Genomic DNA, 25,303 nt, shown 5'->3' on the forward strand with positions numbered 1-25,303 from the left:
AGCAATTTAACTACAAATCTAACCATGGCATCCAGACTGAAGTGAGTCTGGATACATGCATGGGATTGTGGCTATCTGGTCTGTCCAAAATGGTGTTGAAAGCTGACATGGTCTGGCTTCAAATTGATACCTGAGAGATTTCATAAAATCAGTGGGACTGAAAAACAACATAAATAGCATGTGTTCTCCTATGTTGCAAGCAATAAGTGTTAAGAGTACACGGGTGACCTGAAGTAAGCATGTACACTTAAGACACCATTTATCACCATTGCAAAAAGGGACAAAATATATCACACAAACCTAGTAAAGTCATCAAACTTGCATTCAGTGTGTAACTGCCTCCAGTATCTGCCATTATATAAGGACACATTGTTAGATGAATGGTTTAAGATTGGAACCAATCATAATAAAATGATAACAGCCTCTAATAACTTTGAAAGGTATATCCCACGTAAAGAAAACTTATTGCACTTGACACAAACATTTCTCTTGTCAAATATTTTATCTTGTATGCCCAATTTGATCTGGGATTTGGACTTCAGTCAAGAAATGGCTGACCAATTGTAAAACTTAATGCCTTGATGGCTTTTCAATGAACTGAATGAATGAATGACTGTTCCACCACTGAGTTTGCCAATTACTAACAATAATAACAGTGAAAAAAGAGAGAAATTCCAACTAACTTCCATAAATGAAAAGCATTGGTATGGACAACACAAGCATTGCAATGACCAATGGGGACCGACTTGACATCAGATCCTAAGAAATTAGTTAAACAAGAAGCAAAAAATAACAATGCATGCCTAATGCTTGTTGACACAAAAATCAGGGTACCCTTAAAGTATTAGTCACATATTATGACTGGCAATGTACATGCTCTACAAGCCTTTAAACACTTTACAGAGGCCAATTTACGTTTTCATCTCAGTTGATAACACTAAATTATCTTGCAAATATCTAGTTTATTTTCCTTATAAATAGTTGTATTATAACTAAATCATTCCTGGATTTTAAATTTCAGATTTTAGATTTAAGTATTTAAATTACGACTTTAGATTTTCACATATTTTTTAGTTTTTGCCCTTTAAACTCCTACAAGTGACCAGCTTCTACTTTCTCCTCACTGTACCAGTCTTCAATCAAATGTAAAGGTCAAGAGAATAGAACAAATGATCACCAGTTCCAAAGGCTCTTGATTGTCAAACAAATTCACGTCGTCAGAACCACAAGAAATTGGTAGAGAACAGCATGGAGAATATGCATACTGATGCTAGGGTGTTAAGGGTTCATATATCTATTTAAAATGATCAGTTACAGCTCAAATAAGGGTAAGGCTGGGGGGGGGGGTGGCATTTGATTGATATATTTTACTGATGATATGATTTTAAAATAATACTTCAACACAGAAATTGATAAAACTTACACTGATTAATCCTCCAATTACACCACCTGAAAGTGTTGAAATATAACAATTTAAAATTCATAATATAGAGAATTGAAGCCTCCTATATTCATATGGCTTGCCAAAACCTTTGTTGACCATGACACTTTTTTTATTAGGACTACCAGTTCATCTACACCCTTTAACTCCTAAGAGTGTCACTAACATCCAAACTCTCCCTTCAATATCACCCCTGCATCAAAGCTTAAGCTCATGAGGATAAAGGAAATGATCATAATATTTACTTCTCCAACGAAATGTTGGCTGATATTTTAAAGGTAAAATCAGTATTCAAAAATACACTTAATTACCAACAATTCCTCCAACATCATAAAATGTTGAAATTTTGTCTGCCACTGTGTCCTTCCATTGAAATTCTAGGAAAAAAAAATAGGAAGGATTAAGTAGCCCTTCACAGCATCACTCATGGTAAGTACTGCAAAAATGTTGGTAAAATCACTGATACACTATGAGCACCCTGATTGGTCAAAAAAATATTGTATATTGCACTGGTAAACCCATTGATAATTGGAACATAGTGTGTTTTAGAGAAAGATGTTTTCGTCTTGTCACAAGCACGGGACAAAGAAAAAATTCTGAGTACCCATGAGGAATCCAACCTCAGACCTTCAGATTCTATGATCCAATGCTCTACTACTGAGCCATGGAGACTTTACTGTAACAAGGTCTATTACAAAGTTCATATGACAAGCGTCCTGCATACTGCTAGTATCAGCAATGTCAATAGCATCATGTTTGTAAACAGAATAAGAGAAATGGGAAGTTTTATGCTTGGTAAAGAAATAAAGAGAGATGCTTTTTGTCTTGTTAGTAGTATGGGACAAAGAAAAAAAAAGTGTTTTGTTTAGAATTAGTTTCATAAGAGCAATAGACTGCACTTTATATTGGTTTAAGCTGCATAATAGTCCACATGGGATATCAGGAGAACACAAAGTTAGTAACTGATTTGCCTCTCCTTCCCAGTTTACAAACTTTTCTCTTGTTTTCTAAACATCCTGCATGGGTTATTACACAGTTAAACCAATTTAATGTGCTATCTATCACTGAGATAATCCCTGTATAATAAGTAATGGCAATATGTTTCCCACAGATTGTTTGCCCACAGATTTTACAAGAAATGACAAAATAAAGAACTTACTGTTTGACAAGTAATAAGGCAGCCAAAAGAAGAATGAATAATTCACCAATTTCAAACAAGCATAAGACAATGAGTACTGATGAAAAAAAAAGATTGTTATTTAGTTGCAGTGAAAATATTATCTAGTACATACATTGTAAATTTATGCACCTATACTTTTTGCATAAGCACCCACACTCTTTTCGATAACAATTTATTATCTAATATAACATGATTAAAAATTGCTGCCCCCACTTAAAATCAAAGAAAATATGATGAAATTCAAGAAAGAGCTACTGTACCAATAGTTTTTTTTTTATGGGAAGATGACATACATGTAGTTTTTATAACAAAGACATACAAGCTTTCCCAACTCTCATTCGAGAATTTTTTTTCAATTTCTTGAAAGCTCTATTCACTTAGAACTAAATATGGTCTTCTCTGTCCCTCTATGTAACATAAGCAGTATGGAGTTGATCAATTCACATGAAATTGCCTGTTACTGTTCTTTTCATACAGGTTGTTTTCTGTTCCATGGGTGACCAAAACAGAATGTCCTCTTAAAATATCAATACAATGTAAAGTGGACCAGTGATGAGGAAAAGAAAAAACTACTCTAGGGGAATATTAGTTGAACCCATACTGAATTCTCCAAACTAACCTTGTACAAGAGTTGTATGGAAGACAGTAAGGAGATGAATGAATGAAATCTTGAAATTAAGAGACAGAATTGCAATAATTGAACTTACAGGTATAACTCCTGGCAATAAAACAGCTTGGAAAAAGCTCACAGCCTTCCTTGGTGGTTGTTGTTGTTGTTGTTGGCTTGCTGATGATGACTACAAAAATGAAGCAAGCATTAATGAATCAGTAAATGTAGTTTATTTCGTTGAAATGATTCCTTAATTTTTTTGGAAAAAAGTTGAGACATAATGGGTGTCACAGAATTCATAATTTCTTTACCTTTAAAATTGCTGTGTCTTTTGTAAACTTTCAAGTTTAAGTAACGTCAAATATCATAATGAAGAGATGAAAACAGTTTTTTCTATCAAGATCCTTTCAAATGAGGACGCACTACGTCAAATACATGATTTCATGTCTCGGTATTCTTCGAGCGAGATTAAATAAGTACCGCCATCACAAACAGAAGGACGGCTTGGAGAAGAGCAGAGACTCCTGTAAGATGAGGATAACGCAGTGAAAATTGTGAATAAGTAAATGGTCTTCAGTTATACTTTTAGTTTCAAATTATGATAAACGAATAATAAATAATAATCGCAGATGATCTAATCCATTGAGGGATTAGTAAAGAAAACTGCTAGACTTTTAAAGGAATCAGCATTTCCTTGCACTGTGAACCTACCTACCTGTTTTACGGCTCAACCCTCCATTCCTGTTTTTCTTAGACCTCGATTCCGGTAGTTGTAAGCCCTGGGTAGTCGGGGTAGTGGGTGTATATGGGACTGATGATTTCGCCTCTGTCAAAAATGAATGACTTGGAGTAAAAGTTAAAGTTTTTTTCACATTGCTGATGGAACTTGAAGATAATGCAAAATGCAATTTTCGTGCTCGAAATCCTTCTTTGCACAACATTTAAGCTTTGTAAAAAACAGAAATAGTTGATTGATAAAGATAACGCGGAGATGAATTTGACTTACGTATGAAGAGGTTTTTTTACTTTCCCTCCTTCGCTTACACTTTGTAAGTCTCTATCTCGGGGAAGAATCATCAGGAGGACATTACTAATAGGCTCTGGTTCTTTTCCTTCGTCAAGGGATAATGCATTAAAATATTTGATATGTCAAACTAGAATGCTTTTAAGATTTTTCAAAATCTGGCTTGCATCCATCATGTTGTTGTTGAAAGCGATAAATGGGTGCTGGCAGAGTAGACAAGATGTAAATTCATTACAACTGAGTTTTTGTTTAATTTAAATACATTGTCGTGATCTACAACCTGCATTACGAATAAGAGAACATGTCATTAAGATTTTCAATTTGAGGCGAGCCGACGATTAAATTTTTGTATTTAAATGAAAAAACAGATATGGATTTCTTTACTCGTCAAATTTTTTAAAAAAAGCGTTTGGATTTTCAGCTAGAGTTATATTCCACTCAAACTAGTTTACAAAAATTGATTCATTAGGCGTGGGTCAGAGGGGTTTCATAACCTAAAGGGCTCGTTTGAGAGGGAGGATACCACACTACTATCAACAGTTGCACCAGTACTACACTGCATACGGTCTACCAAGGAGTTTCTCGGGGTTTATCACCAGGACCATCATTGTACAGTACAGTAAACCTACCTCTTCCTCTATTCAGCTGAGTGCTAGTGTTCTTTGTTTTCTGTGTGGGGTCTACAACACTTGCGCTCGCGTTCGTTTTGAAGGCTACCGGTGACGTCAAGATAAAAAGAGAAATAACAGCGAGTAAGAATTATGAAAATGATAAAACTACAAGTGGGAGAAAAGAGGCTCTTTAACAGTGAAGTGGCTCTTCCCCAAATGACTTTGGGCTCAATCCCTGACATTTCAGTTCCGAGTCCATGCCAGTAGACCTGTGCCTCTCCGGTGAAAGTAACGATACAGACAATGTTAATCAAAAAAGTCGTTCCTCCTGTGTTAATTGGTAAAATTGTTCCACTTGTAACGAAGGAGGAAATTAAAAGGCTGATTATTACTACCAGCATTTCCAATGTAGACAAATTACCGCAGCCGCAGTTTTTGAGTGGCTATGGGGAACATTAGTGACTACGGTATATTATGAATGTATTTATTTCTTTTTCCAGAGGGCACGGTAACGAATCCTGCAATATGATTGGTTCTTAACGCGGTCTTTACGTTGGTTGACAAGCGGCCTAAAAACCGTCTGCAATTAATTTTAATTGGTCACAGAAAGTACTTAGAGAGTTAAACATGAGGTATTTGGTTACAGTTGAACTAACTGATGGAAATTTCATTCATTTAATATCTGAATTTTTTAAACAATTTTATTCGTAGTGAAAGACGAGCGAAGTTTTAATCTCAGGTCTACAACAAATATACGAAGTCCGTTCAATTTGGACATTTGTACTGTAAATTGCACAACAGAAACTGACAGAAGGAATTCAGTGAGAAAAGGCCGCATTAAATCCCCTTGTGTCTCGTTAGAGTATATCATTCGAATTTAGGTTTTGTGGAGGAAAGACCAGATTTACCCACGCCATTGTAGCAAACAAACGAGCAAACTCTCACAACTTCAAAATAAAAAATTTGAATTTACTTACAATTACTTTCCTCGCCGTTTACTTAGTGAACAGAGGTAAATCTTCGTACACAAATTAATCGTCGATGAGAGTGTATAATACTTTCCGTTAGATCATTAATTGACTGGTTTTGATTTGTGACTGTCCAAAATAATTCGGGTTCTTTCGGAGAGCATTTCGTTAAGTTTTAAAAAAAGTAAATATGTTAGTTATGCAGCAGCATTTTTAAGGCCAAGGTCACAGTTTTTCACCATACGGACCTCCCAGCCGGCAAATAACATATATTTATGTTTAGGGTATCATCTTTATTGTAGTTCCTTTACTATTCACAGCTGAAGAGTCATTTGCATTTGGTGCAGATACGTTGATACACCATAATTATTACTATCATTATTATTCATCTGTGACAAAAGTGAATTAACTCTAAGCTCTAGAGGACCAGACGTTTCGTTTTCCAAAAAGGACGTGACAGTATGCATCGTGAAACATTCTAAGAATACAGTGAAATATGAAATTTACCTTTATCTCTGATGACAAGGTGAACTTCCATTAACGGATCCGAGCTGCAGGTCCCGGAACCACCAGTGCAATAGAGATACACCCTGAATACCCCACCCATTGACTCGTTCCCGACAATTATCTTAACACCTGCCATGTCGTTACCGAGGTAAGTCATGTTTACCCATGCCCGACATCTTTTATACCACTCTGCTTCCTCGATGCAGGACTGCGTCGAGCCGTCGGAGCTTAGTTTTTGTATTCTTACTCGGTACTCCGAACTCGTCAGGATGAAATAGTCAGTCTGTCTGTACTGTGATATATTCCATGAAGGGAATTCGACCATCTCGCCCAGACTAGCTGTTCAGGAGATCAAAATATAGAGCGATCTTACAACCATTGCCGGCACGGGGTTTCGGACGGGGAGGGAGAATTAATGGATCACCCCCGTCCCCCTCCCTATAGCATCAAAGCAAAGACATGGTGATGATATGGTATGAAATCATTTACTTTCTGACCTTTCTGGCGCCTAAGTTTTGTACATCTTCTGGAACCAGGGCATAAAATTAACAATGTCTCTTGGAAAACCAAACTGTCTTGGGGAGAGGGAGGGAGGCTAGGGACTAGGGAGGCTCTTCGTCAAAATCATTTGCTCAAGAAGAGTGTATCTAGTATGCTAGTAACCCATTAGGAGACACAACTTATACTTTTGCCGTTTGTATTATCCAAATCGTACCTACCAAAAATAGTATAGTTCTTAACTCCGGTTTTGGCTGACGCTGAAAAGTAAAAATCGAAGACCTCTCAGTATGGAAAACTCCATTTGAAGACTTGATATATGAGGTCTAACGATTTCTGTTTTTTTTTTCCAAGGTTAAAACCATCAAGTTTATTAGATTGCCCCGAAAAAGGAGTTCCAAAGGTCCAGTTTGGAGGTCTACTTCATCAGTAAGCCTCCAAAGGGAACACTTGCATCTTCACTAGTATTAACATAATGTTTATCAACAACGCGGATGAATGGAAATCTTAATCAGACATTACAGTGTGGTTAAATTAAACTCCATTATTGACTTCAGGTTCTAAGGTCAGGAAAACGGAAAGGAAGAATGGCTCAGTGAAATGGAGGAGTGGCCAGGAGGTTTTGTTGTCATAAGCACGCGGGAATTTTCTAAGAACACGAGAGATGTGTGGTGAAGCACGAGCCGGAGGCGAGTACTTCTCCGCACTTCGCGAGTGTTCTTAAAAATACCCAAGTACTTATATAACTTGACATTGCTCGAGGAACAAGTTTTTCATTTCTTTTATAAAATGTATCGTAAAATATGCAAAACTATTAGTGCACGAAGTACTAACGTAAAAACGGACAACAAGGAAAACAAAAAATGCGCATAATACTAACGTAAAAATCGGAGAACGAGGAAAACTTAAATGCACGAGATGCGAACGTAAAAGGAAAGCAAGAAGGAAAACTATAAGTGCACGAGTTCCTTACTTAAAAGTCTGATAACAAAGAAAACTATAAGGGCGGGATATATCAACGAAAAAATTGCACAACAAGGAAAACTATAAATGCATGAGACACAAACGTAAAATCAGACATTAAGGAAAACAATAAAGAACGCGATGCAAACGGAAAAATCGGACAACAAAGAAAATTGAAATGCACAATATACTAACGTCAAAATCGAACGTCAAGGAAAACTATAAGTTTACGGGATACTAACATAAATTCGACAACAAGGAGAAAAAAAATGTACGATATACCAAAGTCAAAGTCGCACAAGAAGTCAAAACTAAACGTCACAAGAATCGGACCGTAAAAATCGGACAACAAGGAAAGTTAAAATGCATGAGTTTTTAATAAAAAAAAATTAGATCAGGAATAGTAAAATGCTCGGGCGCTGGGTATTTCGGATCGATGGAGTCCATAAGTTGTTCTGAAAAATACGATAAGAAACTTCGTTTGAAAAACTGATGATAACGTTACATCGTTTTAGAGAGTTCCATGGTATGCATGTCAGCATGACTAGGCTTTTACTTCTAGATATATTTATCCATAGCACTAAAAGAATGGAAAGAAGATTTATCTGTTTCTTTTTTCCCCAAAGATTGTTTATTCCTCTTCTTCGTTTGTGAAGTCTTTTTCTTTTCAAGCCATTTTCTTGGCGAACTGGAAAAAACTTATGGCGAATGTGAAAATGTTCACACCGTAAAGGCGGAACAACGTCTACTATATGTGCGTGCGACTAATAAGCACAAGCATACATATGAAAAAGGATATGAAGAACTGGGTCAAACTCTTTTATCCACGTGAGCTTTGTGGGATGTGACGCCAATCTCCTTTTGCCTTTACGGAAACCACAAGCCATAAATAGGATCTAGCCTCCTAAAAATAGCGCGATGTCAAACAAAAGAGGCGTTGACATGGTGGCTCAGATGAAAGCTTTACTGTGGGAGATCGAGGCTTGATTTTGCAGAAAAAGGATAGGATTCATAGTGAAGAGAGAGCGAAGCAAAGGAGACTACAATGAGAAATATAGTGAATATGCTGATAACGATGAAGATGGAGGAATGCCGAAAGAAAAAAAGAAAAAGAATAAAACATTCACCAGTTGTGCACACCATTGCGGCTGTTCTTATCGCAGATGATAGATCAGATGATAGATCGATTGAAAATTCATATCATCAGGCAGAAATATAATAAAGTTGAACTACTGACAATCATAACATCTGGCAGAAGTATAATAAAGTTGAACTACTAACATAGTTCAGTGATGAGCGATGATTTAATTCGAATTCATTGTTTCGTTTTTTATGAAGATTAGGTGTAAAGCCAGTATAGAGCCACCGAAAGAAGATTAAAAAAATATCCTTCATGAACAGTCTCTCAAAGCAGGAAAGATCTTTTAGAGAAAACTCAATTAGCGATTACGTGCGCATTCCAAAGAGGTGATGTTTATTTCAAACAACACTCAATTCATGTCCATGCCCTTACTGGGAGCGCCTCTTGTATGCATTTTGCGCTCACCGTTGGTTAAAAAGAACATCAGTAGTACCCGAACCACGAGTTCGGGTTCTACTGATTTTGAAGATTCACCAGGAAAATAAAGTCTTCGGGGTTTACCAATTTTTGAACTTGTTTATTCAGCGAGTTTTCCCTTGCACACGCGCTAGCCTGTCAACTGAAAGCAAAAAATACACGTGAGGATCGCCCACATCGGATATAACAAAAACAGAAGCGACAAAAAGCTCTCTAGAATACGTACAATGTTGATATACTCACAATTCTGCGAGGCGTTATCGCGCTTAAGACGCGATATTTTCCAGTCCTTGCACAAAGGCAGAAAACACACCTTTCGAATAAAGCACAGTCCTTTCAACCTGATCTCGGATTCCTTACTGCCGCTTTCTAACTCACGTATATGAACTAATCTTGACAGCCCATGATATCGTACGTAAACCAAAAAATGCTTTATCTTAAATAAAAAAAAAATTTTTTTGATTTAAAAACATCTGTCGGCGGAGTGCAAAACACTTACAGGCATCAACATTGATTAAGTCACTAATCGCCATCAAAAGAACTAGGATGGAATTCATGAGAATGTTTTCTTTTTAAAATATGAAGGCGGATCGATTGTTTACGTTCAGTGGACAAAAGTACATTTAATTTATGGATCGTGCTTATTTAACGTTCACTAATCTTCTCTTTTTCTATTCATTTCGTCGTATTGTAGGTTTTTGTTATTACGTAACGTCTTTTGTTTTGTAAGATAAGTTGTAGGCATATTTTCGTTTCGATTGCTCTATAACTGTAAAAGGAAACATGTTTTGTGTAATTCGTTCAGGTCTATTCGAAGTCGTGTCCTAATTTATTCGAGGTCGTTCAAGATTAGTTCGTTCGAGATCAGTTATTTTGTGCTCAATTTAAATTTTGTAATACGTACTTTGTTCAAGTTAACCATAAAACGTTCAACTTATGAACATTCAAATAACCAAATATTAATTCCATTGCGACAATGTCGTTCAAAGACATTTTATTTTGCCCAAAATCAAGAGGTACTTCAATAATAATGGGAAAAATTTGGAAATTTGCTTTTATTCTAGACGAAATAAGTACTTAGGCCTTTATTTCGGACCAGTAGGCTGACTTAGGAGCTGATCCCAAATATAGCTGTCATCATATATAGATTGATAAGTTTTCACCTTTGATATTTAAATTTCTCCCATTTTAAAATTGACGGAATGAGTGGAATCAATTCATCCATGAATGAACATTGTTCAAAGTAATTGGCAGTCTTCCCACAGGCGAAAGGCGTGATCGTGAGGAAGATGTGTACAAGCACGTGACGGCGGTTTATCAAAATGATATACAGGTCTCAATAAAATTAATTCACACTTCTATATTATCGTAGACCTTTTGAGCGGTTCTTTCGCTTCAATCCGATTTCTCTACCCATTCAGTCAGAATCGCTCAGTAAAAAAAAAAGAGATAGGTTCTTTCAAGATTTCTGGGCAATGATAATCCAGACGTGAAATAGAACACGCGGAAGGAAGGCCATGGCGCTCGAAGAGACCATTGATCTTCCTATTTCAAAATGTTTTTTTGGCAGGTTCTCCTCATTATTATGAGGCAAATTGAAATCATAAGGAATTTTGTTAAGACTAATTACACCAACCTTCAGTACGGACGATGGAAGAGCTAGTGAGCAGCATTAAAATGAGACCAAAAGCCATCTTCAGCAGAGTCACTGCCAGAACGTAAAATGCCAGCGCCGCCCAACAGTTTAGAAAAGGTGACGTAAATAGATTGGCTACCGTTCAAGTACTTCTGTTTTGTTTACCTAATGTGACAGCGCATAATGAGAACTGTCGCGGAGCCTTAATAAGAATTGACCGCTATTTAATCCCATGTTATCAGTAAGCAGAATTACCAAACAAACAAATTAGAATGACGAAGAAAGTTTGAAACTAGAAATTCTTCGGCATTCGCAGTCACTAGCGTCTCGCGGAACAACGATTAGCATTGGTCACGCTCAATATGCTAAAAGAGAGAACAACTTTTCGCATTGGGTCGTTGCGTTTCTTTAGTTTTTGTCTTGCGAATGCGAAACTGGCACCTAAATATTAGACTAAAATTGTTACTGAAATATCGCCAATTCCCCTTTTCGATCCTCTACTGTTTGATCACGCGTGTGCCTTTAACTCGGCTTGTGCCAGTGCTTAAATGATACTCACCAGTTGCTTCTCGTATCCTTTCGTGAATACAGCATATCATTACTAAATTTATCTCCCTAACTATAAAAACACTGTTGGCAGTTTCATACAAAGCAATCTTCTCTCTTTTCAGATACACAGTTTTCCCCTATTTAATACACTCAAGTCACGCTTGAATTTGTGTGTCATGTCACACATTTCACTTCGTAAATTGACGATTTAAACAGCACAGCGTCATCGCTGAATCATTTTTCAAATAACAGGTTTGCATTTTATGGTTTAAAGACGCAATTTTTCTTTCACATAGCCGATGCATTGATTCATTAAATTCACACAAGTACAAATTACAGAAATATTTTTTTCGGAAATTTCGGATTTGAAATAAAATCAGAAATTACGAATTTCCTTCGCTAATTATCGATTTGAGTTAATCTCGCAAATTGCATTTTTTCTTTCCGTTTCGTTTCGCAAATTACAGTAAGGTCTCTCAGAGACAATGAAAAAATGCTATGATTCGAGAGAACATGATACCCCTTTCCAGTTTCTTAAACAGCCGAAGCTGATAAGTGTCTGCTAACTGCAGACCAGATCAAAATATGGCTTCTACTACTTTGCGAAACGAAACGAAACCTGGCGAGATATAACGAAACTTAAGGAATGATGCAGACGAATTTTCTAATATGGTAAGGATAACTTCCACAAGGAGTATTCGTCAGTTGATAAGAAGGATTTTTATTCATTTCGCTGAATAGTTCTGAATTCTGGAAGAGTTACTATTTATTTTTCCCCTACGGTGACGACGTGACCTCTTTCATGTCACTCAGATAGATTTAGACATTACAAATTAGAACAGTACCCAACATTTTGGCCTCCACTTAAGTCTTAAACCGTATTAAATATATTTCGTAAGATAGTGATGTTAGAAGATATACTATTTTGCAAAATAGACTATTTTCACCCTACAATTATGTCTTTCTTTTCGGGTCAGAAAAATATGTTTAAACTTTATATTATAGTACATTCCCGAAGATCTTCGTTATCTCCTATAAAATCAATCTCGTAAAGTAGTAATGGTAGAGCAATTACTATTTTGCGAAATGAACTATTTTCACTCAGCGGTAACGACGAAGCCATTCTCGTGTCACTCAATAGCTTTGGTTATACACTAATGTGTAATAATGTTTAAATTTATTTTCGTGACACGAGGAAGGTCACATTGTCACCGACGGCGCAGGGTGAAAATAGTCGATTTCGCGAAATGTATTAAGTCAATTAAAATTCTCCTAAAAGATTAACGTTTACTCCAAAATCCTTCTGAAAGTTATCTTTACCTTATTAGATAATATAATGCATTATTCCTTTAGTTTTGCCATATTTCTCCTGGTTTCGTTTCGTTTCGTAAAATGGAAGAAAAGCAGAAGAAAAGCAGTTGTATGATAAATAACTTATTAGACGTTTTAGTGTGTAGTATCGCCGAGTAATTTTTACTCGTTGTTTGCATTTTGACTCACCCTACAGGCTAATCAAAATAGGGCACAACTCGTAAAAATACTCAACGATGCTAGGCACTAAAACGTCTAATAGGATTTATAAGGCAGGATATTTGTACTCCATTGAAGCGTTGTTTGTACTCTACTTTGTGCAGTTGGTTATCAAAGAAAGTCTCTAACTTACTTCATAACTGTCTTCAAGCCAAGTAGGTTTCACATATTCAAGTGTATAAACGATATTACGTACGATTTTATCCACTAGTGTTGATAATACCAATTCAGTTTAGTTTGTTCACTCGTGAGAGACATTAATCTGTTTACTCTGTGGATATTATATAAACACTTTGATGTCATAGTTACGGGTGGGACTAATGCAAGTCATGGCGTTCGATCTTTGCTGATAAGCTTTTTTTTTCATCAAAGAAAAAGCTCAGAAGTCCGAACTAAAAACGACGGTTCGGTAAGAGCAGCATTCGACTAAAAATGAAATTCAATGGCATTGAACTTACGGTCGCCATTTTGGTTCGGCGAATTCAACGAGCAGCTTTCAACATATCCGTTTACTTAGGTGTCTCGTCAAATCGTAGTCCACTCGCCCGCACTCAATCTGTAAGACTGAAAACTAATTCTGATCGACGCTATCTAACTGTTCAAAGTGGTCAAAAGGAGATGTCCTCTCGAAAAGGCTTGAAGCTCGCTTATCAAAACATCAGTAGTCTACTGGGTAACATCTGAGAAGTTTTCCATGAAATTAGATCATTATCGAAACCCACCTTCATCGTTGAATGAGGAAAGGAGACACGAGGAATGGAGACATCTACCATACCTGGTATATGATATAGCTGGCTAGAAGCCACACTGATTGTAAACTATTCATTCCTAACGTCTGCTGATTGGTTCCGTTCACAGACCTCCTAACTGAACATTCTTTTTCGAAGATTTTCAATGGTAAAGGAAAACTCTGGCGAACGCGTATGAAGATCATCATATTAAGAGATTTCAACACAAATGTGCAATACGTGACCTTTCTCTACAAGGAAAGGTCATCGAACTCTTGCGCAAATTCACCCTGAAGAATGTTAAGAAAACTCATAGGATTGCTACTAAATGGGTTACTCAAAACAAGCTCGGACAAGCTCGTTACCTGGAATTTCTTCGTTGGCCGCTTTGGTGAATATTCTCTCCATTGTTCGAACTAATCAAAGTCAATCTCTGTGTTCGAGGGCGTCTGTACTTATTAAGCAAGCAGAACATGTTGATAGTTGAAGATTGGGGTTTTAACGCTCAGCAAGTGATTTTCAGGCTTTCGGATGGTGAACGGTTGAAAAGTTAAAGTACAAAACAACTATATTTTACACGATAAAAATGCAGTCACGATGTAGGCGAGGCACGAATATTTCACAGATCAGTAATGAGAAAATCGGGAAAAGATAATTTGAGAATGGAGAGCCTCTATGAAGATTTATATTTGCAACTAAGACCAATTCGAAAAATTCCTATACCATTCGATTGGGTTATGGAACCTTTGAAGCCACAGTATTAGTCAGTAATATCAGCTTAGCAAATGGCAACTCGAGTAACCACAGTATTTACAAATCTTGTTTATTTGAGCTAAAGTAAATGCCACTGTTTTTGCGTAGTTGCACAGGATAAGCAGACCATCTAAAGACTGAAGCAAGCGGGATCAGATCATGCTGACAAAAATCGACGAGTACTACCCTAATCCACCCAAAACTGGATTCATAAAAAGTAACAAAGAGAGGTTCAGGTTTTATCACTGATTTGACATATAGTGTATTTATTATCATCTCGAAACATGCTTAAAACTCTGTTGAATCCTTCAGTACCAAGTGCCTCAAGGAATGAGAATTGAACCAGTCACGTTCTTGATGACGGCGATTATGGGAACAGGTGACGTATGATGTCAGATAACATGTTTGTGTTTGACCAAGTAAAGATGAAAAAAGTTGTTGCTTGATTAATGTAAATATTGTACAGGTCATATTCTACATATCAATCGACATTGCTGAAGTCGCTTTCACTTCCAGATCCTGAAACAAAATGAAGGAAATGTAGGAATTAAATTTGGGGCCTTTAGATCGCAAAGTTGAGTGGGTTTTTCTTGTACGATCAGCATACAACAGTTCTCGCGTGATTTTGTTCATCAGCCTTTCTTCTTTTAAAAAACTCAAACCAGGTTAAAAAGGGTAGCCTTCGCGGGCTTATCATATCCACGAATACTAATTGCATGAACCCTGTCAATCCAAAAAAACAACAACAACAAAACCAAAACAAAACAAAACAAAACAAAACAAAACAAAAACAATAACAAAAAAATACTAATCTCTCTGGCTCATCCGCAGATTTATCTGAGTCGCCTCATGCTAAAGAAATTTTATTTGTTATGTTTCTACTCCGTATTGATCACCAAAGCAAAATTAGGACAGGTTAACTCTTCTCCCTGTAATATGCCAGTCAGTAGATATGGAAGAGAGACTTTGTGATTATGTAAATGAAAAGTTACAATCCAAAGCCTACCCGGCTCACTGCTAGTATCAGGGTTTCCTTCCTTTCTGCTCGTCGTATCTTCAAAGTCAAAACCTTTCAAACAAACAAAATTTGAAAAGTTTGGCTTCATTCTCAAAGCACTGTAGCTCATATTATTACATCAAACATATCTTGAAAATATCTCTAACAATGAGGTGATGCGAACAGTTCGTGTCACGAATATAACATGAAGACACACTGACAAATCTTGATAACTATCACTGACTTCTCATTAAACGAGCGTGAGGGCTGCACTGGGGAATATTGGCCCGAGGTCGTGGCAGTACGGACTGATGGCAGCTAAGTCCGTACAACGAAGGGCCAACATTCTTAAGAACGGCTCGAGCAAGAGAGGTCAGTAAGTAGTTTATTACATGGCATTCCGACCAAACTTTTTTTATTTCATTGAATTTGCTAGCTTTCGAGAACAGAGATACGCGGCTTATGACTGTTTCTGTAGAAACAGCCCTCTTAGAAAAATACCGACCGAGTAAGAACCCATCAGAACGCTCACATCTCTCTCTGGACGACCTCGTTAGGTATTAACACCTGCAGTCCATATCAATCAACCCACACAAATACCTCCAACACTTGTAAGTTTCTTTGGGGTCCGTACGAGTTTTAAATGTAAATGAACATTGTGGTTAACTGACTGATAATTCATAAACAGGCGACCTGAACCTTTCAATGTAGATTCCCGTGGTTTCCTTTGGATTGTGTTAACATTCTAACACTTTTACTAACAACGTTTCCTCTGATCAAGCACATGTTACATGATATTTGCAAGGAAAAAAGTCTGCCTTATGAGTCGACAAAAAATTGAACAGTTGCAATGTATGCACACCCAAAAATCGCGAGATAAAGAGGTCGTGAACCTTAGTTAAACGTAGTAAGCAAAATGGGAAGGAACGGATCTCTACCTTTAAATTGAGCGAATCACCCGGCAGCCCAATAAGCACTATAGCCCTAAGGAAAGCTATCCTAGAGTTGGCGCAGATGTCACGGGGTTATTCTTTCGTGAAAAGAGAATTAAAAAAAACTGGAAGCTACAATAACCATTTGCATTATCCTTTAGAATCAAAATTAATGAATAAAATAAACAGTTTATAATATTGATAGTTTCTTTGAGTTACCGCTGTCGTCAATTGTCTGGTTATCCTGCACTCTCGCAGCTGTCTGCTCCACCCCTGAAAGAGAGAAACATATCCTTTTGAGTAGTGAACCTTGTAGCAAGTCTTAGGTCCCTAGTTTAGATAAAAAAAACAAACAAACTTTGGCGTTCACTAATCACAGATATTTAACAAACATAAATTGATACTCTGACTTAAGTTCATTATTATACAAAATTTGGACAATTTCGAAAAAAAAGGGCGCTTCTGTTGACGCTTTTGAGATCACAGGTGAACATCTGAGTTTGGAACAACCGGCGACACCAGAACTAAACCACTTTAGAAGTTACGGTGAACCGTCAGCACATCACCGTTTGTATTTTCGTTTCAACGAAATGATTTTCTGTTCTTGTGTCAACACAGCAAATACTTAAATTACTTGTTTAGCCGGAACACTCGCCTAGTTGTCTTCACCCGTTACCTTATTACAGTATCATTTAAGGGTTGAAATAAATAAAATCGTTGAAGTGGGCCACACGCAGTCAAAGCTGTCCCAGAGCAGTTTGAATATGAATTTTAAAAGAGAATGTTTAGGAGTAAACGAAATACGTTGTATAATTCTGCCTTTTGCAAAGATTTAAAATGTGAAACCAATGATCATCTGGCCTTCACTGTATCTTAACTATTTAGATTTTAGATTTCTAGCTACATTGTCAATCAACAGTTATCGAGAGTGAGGGATCCTGGAGATAACCGACCCAACCGAAAGCTTCATAAGTGCCATAAAAATTGTCTGAACGATTCCAAATTACCATTTTTTGGATCTAACAATGATGGATTGGTGAACTCTTCAAAAGCCACGGGTTTATTCACAGACATAAACGCTCGCGAAGCATTTGCCTTCAAAACTTTTCCTATCAATTTTTCGATTTCCCTAGAGCTTGGCCCTCTTTTTGAGTGAGAGAAAGATCGAACGATTAGGCAACAAACGAAATAAGGAATAAACGCACTACATAACCTGAAGCACATGTCGTTATATTTCCACTTATCCCTCGGCGCCTAAACTGCTTTAAGAGACACTCGGGATATTCCGTGTACATTTTATAAACAAAAAGGAAAAAACAGGTGTCGAAGCGAGAAATAAAAGCGCAAACCTGGTAGAGTTTTTCCTTTCCCTGGATGTATTTTTAGTTCCTTCCTTCCTTCACTACTGCTAGCGGCTGAGCCACTATCGCTTTCACGATCACTTGCACTACTCTCATCTGAACTCTCCCCTTCACTACTCCAGCTGTCTTTGCGCGAGATTTGAACGTCGCCTTTCATGTCTTCACTTACATTAGCAAGCTGAAGAGGACTTGTGTCTACAGAGTCGTCAGTGATATTCAACACACTGGTATGTGTGTTCAAAGCACTTGTGAACTTATGACTTGGGGAGTCAGCAATGCCAGTTTCAGCGGTATTCAGCCTAGATGGTCCTCTCACTTGAGACTGACCTGTTACCGAACGAAAACACTCAATGCCTGCGGCAAATTTTAAAAATAATAAAGGGAATACCGTTCTCAAGAAACTGTGGTGCTCGTTGGTAATGGATATAACAAGATAATTTGGTTTTATCAACGGAGTTCATAATGTAACTTGGCCACCGTGAACAATTTCTGGGCTGAACTCTACAAGGTGGCCAATTTATATTACCAAATCGGTTGATAAAACCTAATATGTTGTTCAAAAGAATGCTTAGAGCATCGTTTGGGTGAGGATTTGTAAGTGACTAGGAAAAGGGGATGCTTGAGAGGGTGGGAAATGTTTTCACTTAAAATATACACCAGGAAACTATGTACCAAGTTCAATTTGAGATGGCAAAGAGTCCACTTGGTGAGGTGAGGATGTTGGAGCAACCCCAGCAATAGTTAGTGCAGTGGGTGGAGTTGTAACAGCTTCTTCTTGTTCTTGTGGTTGCACTGACTCTTTGCTCTTCTGTTGGAAATCCATATTTAAAAAGAAGTTTAAAGCACAGAAACTTGTTACTTGTAATAATGACAAATTGATTTAATTAACGGATGAAAACCTCTATCAAATGTTTTGTTGTACACATGTTCATATGGCAGCTCTCACCGTTAAGATGACTTAATCAAGCAGGTACCTACCGGTTGCCGAGCAACTCTGGGTTTCTGCATCTTCTTAGCTCGTGCAGCTGCTGCGCTTGCTTGATGGATTTTTTCTTAAAAACAAGCAAATAAGTAACAAGAGGTCTGATATGTCTACAATCAGTCAGTCAATAAATTGGTCGTTCAGTCAGTCAATCAGTCGGTCAGTCAGTGAACAGTCAGCCAGCCAGTCAGTCAGTCTGTCAGTCAGCCAATTAGTCAATTAGTTAGTCAGTCAGTCCGTCAGCCAGTCAGTCCGTCAGCCAGTCAGTCAATCATTCCGTCTATCCATTTATACATTAAACGAGAATTTTTTTTTGTATTAGATTACCAAATTCTTCCTCAGAACGGTTGCGATGTAAATATATCCACACTTTTCTGTTGCTGTCATATTTTACACATGGATCCCGTTCATAATGAAGCCTGTCCAAGGCACCACTGACCACCGTGTGAATCTGCATACATACAAGGAAAGAATTTTCAGTCTTGCTGAGGAACCTAGGGCTGACACATGACTTGTTGAGTAAAAGAGTTTCGCTCCTTTTTGGTGGTGTGTTTGAACAAAAAGAAGCCAAACAAAAAGGAATTCTTAACTTAAATTATGATTTCTGTGAAAGTGGAAGGTGCAGCTGTTTGTAAACCGCGCGTTGTGATGTAGCTTATTCGGCCGGGTTACAATGTTGTTTTCTCAAAAGGCGGTTTCTGTAATCGAATTTTGGAAATATGATGACAATTTTAGGAGAGTAATGTTATGTTTGGAATCTCAAAACGCGATCAGCAGTAAACTTTTAGATACAGTTCTCCCATCCACCAGCTTCTTGCTTTACAAGCCAAATGTCTATCGAGTGGGAAAAACGGCAGTGGTTGCAAGATGTCACTCTAACCCTCGCTTTTAAAGTTAAGAGTTTCGGAGTCTCCCAGTCGCGACAAGTTTTACATCTAGTGCGGTATTTGAATGGTTAAGAATGGCTGCCTGTCAGGATCGAGAATTGTCCGTCAACGACCATTTTGGTGAATTGCTCATATTTTGCTCAAAGATACCCTTTGACAAACTATTTTCAAAAATCATGTTTTTAAGTTTCAGCGATTATTAAATTTTCATAAATTTGCAAAAATCTGAAAACGCGGTTTTCAGGCTTCCGGAGCTCAGGCTCCGCGTGACGCACAGTCAAAAATTAACTGCAAAAACCAAGCCCCGTTTAAGGATGAAAATGGAATCAATCAACACCAAACTTCACACGATATTAGGACAGCTATTCTCATTCAATTCTAGTGAGTGATTTTTTTTGGGCACATCGATTTTGGGATTACTTAAGCCCTTGAAAGAACATCCTCACAGACCGCGTAAAATGGCAGCGAAAAACGGGTGATATTTCACGCGAAAAAAATGTACCTGGTACCACATATTTTAGATTTTCAACAACATATTCGTGAAATATTGCTATTTTCCATTCACTGTGGAAAGTGTGATGCTCGGAATCGCATTGCTTCCCTTCGAAAATGGCAGAAGTGTTTGTGACTTGAGCGAGCAAAATGATGCAAAGTGTGTAAACAAACAACAAGGTAATTTAATCATATCGAGTTGTTAAATCTGCTGTGTCGGTTTGTAGCTCGGAAAATGTAAAGTGACAAGTAAATTATTCCGTAAGATATTTGAAAAGGTTCTACAAAATATTTTTTGGCTAAAAATCTGCAAGTGAAGTACATATTACATTAGCAACAACTCACATTCAAGTAATGCAAAAGATACATTCGAGAGAAGCTACTTAGTAGATTAGTACTTGATTCCATGCTGATAAATTAGATATTTTTTTATCTTTTACTTTGAGAACTCATTTTCTGTAGGTTTAAATACATGGAAAGGCAACTTTTGACCTTCAAAGTAATTAAATGCAAGGCGACAGTTCTTGTTATCCCAGTGATTATTAATGTCACGCAACGTAACGCCATTGGAAACGTGTCGGGGGTGCTGAAACATACCCGCGTAGAAACCGCAAATGAAATAATTATGTCGTTAAATTATGGAAAGAAATCCCGCATTTCAAAATGAGCGGAAAGAAATGTAGGTTGAATACTCTCACGTCTGTCAGTTTGCATGTGTCGGCTACCAGGTGAGTAAACTTCATTACCGATGTGAAGACCAGAAAAGGAAAGTGAGGGCCAATATTGGCATGATTAAAAGAAAAACAGAACAAAACGAAAGAACTTCTAATTACTCTACGAGCTTTAAAAATGAGATAACTAGTAACTGACGATTAGGAACGAGTCACCGTTAATTCGTTTCTTCCTCACTTTTCTATTCTGCTAAACTAAAGAGAAAGTCAGCATCACGATGACTTTTGGCAAGTACATTTGCCGACAATCTCTTTCAGTAGAGCAAAGTACGGGGCCTTTTTACGCATGGGCTTTGATGGTATATCGAGGCCAAGGTCTTCACACATGTGCTGCAGCATGGGTAGCTTCAAGATCTTCAAAGAGTCGTTTAGCGCCATTTCACAAAGATCGTACTGATCGTAGATCAGGGGATGGTCAAGTTGTATTGACGCGACAGTCTCCTTTGCTTCGCTAAAATTACTCTCCTCTTGAGCTGCTCGGATATCAGCCTCATCAGGATCTCTCTGGCGTACTAAGGCACTCTGTCTTGAGAAGAAGGAGGTGATCTGGGTGGTTGTGAGGAATTCCGATGACTGGAATAGTCGTGCACCATCGGTGCCCCGGGCACGCTGCATTTCTCGAGCAACTACCTCTGCGTCAAGCTTGTGGCCTGTCGTCTGCCCTATTCGAAATTTAGATAAAAGGTACGACTTTTGCTTTTCACTGAACCTGTAAGCCTTCCTTACTACTCTAAGAGCCCATCCTTCTTTCAGAGAAACACGAGAATCTTCCTGTCGTACAGGGGCTTGAAGCGATGGCAGCTTTCCCACACCTTCCTCCAAATACGATTTGTAGCCAATTTTTGCCAAGTCCATTAAAGAATTTTTTTCAAGTGACAAGTGCTTTTCTAAGGCTGAAAGCCTTTGAAAAACACGAGTGCAGCCGTCTTGAGGACATGAATACACCCCTGCTGCCTGGCCACGTTCTATGGAAGCTGTCTCTTCAGCCACATTTTCTTCCCCTGACGATTTGTGGGGGGTACTTTTATAGGAACGGAAATCTCCTGCAGAAAATAATGGCTGCAGAATCCCTTGTCCAGGACCTTCAAACGATATAAGAGAAATATAAATATGACAGCCACACAGCTAAGAAATAATTATCTTGCATCAACGTGTAGCCCTCAAAGGCAGCCCACGACAGAATACCGTGTAAGAGGGGTTTAAAATACTCACCCCTTTTTCTTGTGTTTTGTTTGTTTGAGCGGCGTTTTGTAAACATTTAATCTCTTATGGAAAGTCTTTTATGATGCATTGCGGATAAAATTTTTCCCTTATTAATAGAAACCTTACAGAACAGACTGTCATAAACTAGCAGAAAGGCCTGGGCTCATTCAAGAACCTTTAACTCACCAGAAGAGGATTTTTCTATTTTGATCACTCTCCCTTGGCCGACGGAATATGCGCGCCAACAGGAAATAGAGCCCACTGAACTAAACTCAAAGTTGTTCAACTTGGTGATTCCTGTAATGGTTTGCACATCGTCTGGCGTTTCTTCGATGGTATCCAGAGAAACCACTCGTACACCTTCCAAACCGCCATGGGATAGCAGAGCTTCCTTCAGGTCGCTGGCGGTGCAGACATCATGGCCTTCATTAATAAACGCCCTAATATGGCTTTTACAGCTCGCAGCTAGTCGATCTGCAGCCCCTTTCCCGCCTTGCGGGTCGCTGAAATCAACGCGGACTATCTTCACTCCGGTGTTCGCTGAAATTTCTTGGCACTTCGTTAACGTGCGGGAGGAGTGGTAGCAGCCGGCGTTATCTTGCCTGAAGTAGGCCTTCTTGATTTCAGGATACTCTTGCTTCAATGTGGCTAGAACATGTTGCATAATCGCGGTAACAGCAGAAATTCCTTGGGTACAGGACTGAATCACAAGGATAAAGGCTTGCCACTGTAGCACACCCTCTATTCGTCTGTATACCACAGATATGTGCCAAGAAATACCCCGCTTACCAAACCAGTCTGTCTGTGACTCGCGGTATCTCTGATGCAAGAACTTCATGGCCCAGTCATTTACAATGAATACTGTTCCAGAATTAAGGGCATCGATGCATCGATGACGTCCAAACGAGCCTGATCTTGATGGGTCGACCTCAGCAAATGGCACTTCCATGACTGGATGGCAAGCGTAGCAGAGCTAACGAGAAACAGAGCTTCGTCTTTGTCTTCTTCTGTGGTAAAAGATGCTTCATCGACCGCAGTAGATATGTCGTTCAGGGTCGAATGCAAGCTTTCACATTGGTCACAGAGCTCGTAATGGTTTTGTTTGCATTGCTGCCGCAGGTCAGAATCTTCGATGTGACTCAGAGCAAATACACTGCAATGACTTGCAACGGGAGAAGAAGAGCTCACGTGAACCTGAGTGAAAATAGGAAACACAGCTTGACACAAAGCGTGGATTACCATGTTACTGCAACATTAACGACAAAAAATATATGCAATATGTATGCTTCATGTTATCTAAATCGAATAACCTCAATAATCTGAGAAGATAAAATCTATTACAAGCATAATTTATACTGATAAAAAACGAATACCGAGAGCAAAAACCGACGTATATTTCCCAGTCAGGGTGGACCTGTCATCGGAACGATTTTTTCGTGCTATACTTCCATCCATTTGTGAAATAAGATCACCCTGCTTGAAAAACATAATCCAATTTTCTTGGAACTCTTGACACTTTCGGTTGCTTACCTTAAAATCACCCTTCAGGTAGAATTTGGCCACCTTTAATGATTTCACGTATCGCACTTGCCACTCCTTTCCAAGACCAAGCTCCCCCAATTGAAGAACCAAGCCTTCTAGTTCATCGAACGCACGCGCCCCGTCTGCTGCAAAATAGTCAAGGCCTTGGAGAGGCTTTCTGGTCGAGGCCTTGCATTCATTTAGAACACGCAGCATCGTCCGCTCGCTGAACGCCTCAAATCCAGTCTCTTTGCAGTACTGGGTATACTGACGCACTATCCTTTGCGGTATCATGGTGCGAATAACATTGGGTACTTCAACCAGTTGTCCAGAGGAGAGCTTCAGTGTTTTTTGTCCAAATGGCAGATCTTGCACCAAATGGGGGCTTGTTATATAAGATAAGAAGTGATCCAGTTGTCTTGGGTCGACTCTTATCTTTGATGAAGGCTGGGGGGTCACTGAAGCGCCGCTTCCGTGCTGAAGACGATGCAGATTAGCTATGGTAAAACGACATCTACTTAAGCCAGGTAAGAATCTCGAGATATCATTATAATTGGAAACACCACACATCATCGAAAGAATTTGCCGTCTTGTGTCCCACCCATGGGCTTTGTCATATGCCTCAGCTAAGACCTGGAAGTAGCATTTGGAAGTTTCGGAGAGTTCGTCCAGCCCGAGTGCTTCGTTCATGGCAGGATAAGAGACGACTGCTTGCCAAAGAGAACCTGCACAACTGGGTGTTAGGCCGTGGAGCACAGAAGAAAAAAATCTCTTTCCCACTCAACCCAAGGTTGAGAGACAGGTTCAATGTTTTTGGACACCAGATACTCGTTCAACTTTTCACGGGAATTTGGCTTTGAGGTGATGCTCTCTTCACTCGTTGAGGAGACGAGGCTTGCAGTATCGGGACTGAGAAACGTCTCGTCATCCTTCAACCCCTGGGATGATATTTCCAGAAACATCAAGTCCGTCTCTAGACCATCAGAAGATGACTCACTGCCAGCACTTGATTCCTCTCGTGGACGGTCTGTTTCCATCTCGTGAACCTACGAAAAGGTTTGCTCTATAAGCATCAAATCTCTAAAACCGATTTCTTTGTATATGTTTGTAGGGAATCAGTTTCGGGTAATAAAAAATCTCAGCAGCACCAGGTACTGTTGCGGGACATCCAGAAAACAAACGAATGTGGGACAGGAATTAGCCTACCAAAGTGCGGCATAGCACCCCTCCCCTTCCCCACTCCTCAAATAAAAAAAAGTGACCGAAAAGCAGTGAGTTTTACTGTTCGACGAAGGAGCCTTGTCCCAGATTAACAACTGTGTTTGTCACGCTGTGTTTGTGTTTGTCACGTGTTTTTTCTTCCTCGATTTTTTTCCAATTTCTATGCTCTTCTAAAAATGACTCTCTTCCTTTTAAAAACAAGATTGAGATCATCAATTCATATTTGAAGCTTACCATTGTCTGTTGTTCAGGTATCTGCACCACTCGAGGCTCTTTAGGGGTAGACACAGTACTTGCTCCAGCGCCCTCCGCCGGCGTCTGTTCATCTGCAACTTGCCTGCAGATAAACTCGTCGCATCGCCTACAAATTGCTTTTATTAAAAAAAAGCAAAGTAAATAACTCATATCAATTACTATTTC

At 38.6% G+C, this 25,303-nt stretch overlaps 2 protein-coding genes and 1 pseudogene across 5 annotated transcripts in view; all 3 read right to left on the reverse strand.

Annotated features, from left to right (window-relative positions):
* Positions 1-318: 318 nt before the first annotated feature.
* LOC113666131 (uncharacterized) lies at positions 319-11,130 on the reverse strand. Of its 3 annotated transcripts, XM_089207605.1 has the most exons (13): positions 9,604-9,730; positions 9,445-9,502; positions 7,061-7,099; positions 6,342-6,680; positions 4,885-4,968; positions 3,947-4,057; positions 3,543-3,755; positions 3,329-3,418; positions 2,601-2,676; positions 1,753-1,818; positions 1,424-1,449; positions 684-759; positions 319-348 (listed from the first exon to the last, which is right to left on the reverse strand). In XM_089207605.1, exons 4-7 carry the CDS (start codon positions 6,664-6,666, stop codon positions 3,700-3,702), a joined length of 576 nt encoding a protein of 191 aa, XP_089063731.1. In that variant the 5' UTR covers positions 6,667-6,680; positions 7,061-7,099; positions 9,445-9,502; positions 9,604-9,730; the 3' UTR covers positions 319-348; positions 684-759; positions 1,424-1,449; positions 1,753-1,818; positions 2,601-2,676; positions 3,329-3,418; positions 3,543-3,699. The 3 variants fall into 3 exon arrangements, with proteins under 3 accessions (XP_089063731.1, XP_089063730.1, XP_089063729.1); XM_089207604.1 differs by lacking the exons at positions 9,445-9,502; positions 9,604-9,730 and adding an exon at positions 10,997-11,130; XM_089207603.1 differs by lacking the exons at positions 3,543-3,755; positions 9,604-9,730.
* A 3,480-nt stretch (positions 11,131-14,610) lies between these two features.
* The window catches only part of LOC113666135 (nuclear factor related to kappa-B-binding protein), a 28,310-nt gene continuing 17,617 nt past the window's right edge, over positions 14,611-25,303 (reverse strand). Inside the window, exons 24-30 of the mRNA XM_027181895.2 lie at positions 19,156-19,279; positions 18,825-18,898; positions 18,519-18,654; positions 17,835-18,173; positions 16,705-16,758; positions 15,563-15,625; positions 14,611-15,075 (exon numbers count right to left, since the gene is read on the reverse strand). Coding sequence (XP_027037696.2) covers positions 15,038-15,075; positions 15,563-15,625; positions 16,705-16,758; positions 17,835-18,173; positions 18,519-18,654; positions 18,825-18,898; positions 19,156-19,279 — 828 coding nt within the window. The 3' untranslated portion in view covers positions 14,611-15,037. The remainder of the gene's footprint in view (positions 15,076-15,562; positions 15,626-16,704; positions 16,759-17,834; positions 18,174-18,518; positions 18,655-18,824; positions 18,899-19,155; positions 19,280-25,303) is intronic.
* On the reverse strand, positions 21,152-24,232 carry LOC149045042 (uncharacterized; annotated as a pseudogene). The gene is made up of 3 exons (XR_016186992.1): positions 23,672-24,232; positions 22,328-23,335; positions 21,152-22,020 (listed from the first exon to the last, which is right to left on the reverse strand). The product of XR_016186992.1 is annotated as an uncharacterized LOC149045042 (transcript).

This window comes from Pocillopora damicornis, chromosome 5 (genome assembly GCF_964200805.1).
Source record: "Pocillopora damicornis chromosome 5, jaPocDami1.2, whole genome shotgun sequence".
NCBI classification, from domain to species: Eukaryota; Metazoa; Cnidaria; class Anthozoa; order Scleractinia; family Pocilloporidae; genus Pocillopora; species Pocillopora damicornis.

Coding starts and splice junctions, on each gene's coding strand:
- LOC113666131 (XM_089207603.1), bottom strand. CDS start 6,666: ATGGTCGAATTCCCTTCATGGAATATATCACAGTACAGACAGACTGAC. Junction 3,419..3,946: donor AGGGTTGAGCCGTAAAACAG/GTAGGTAGGTTC, acceptor TCATTTTTGTAG/TCATCATCAGCAAGCCAACA. Junction 2,677..3,328: donor TATTGCCAGGAGTTATACCT/GTAAGTTCAATT, acceptor TTTTTTCATCAG/TACTCATTGTCTTATGCTTG.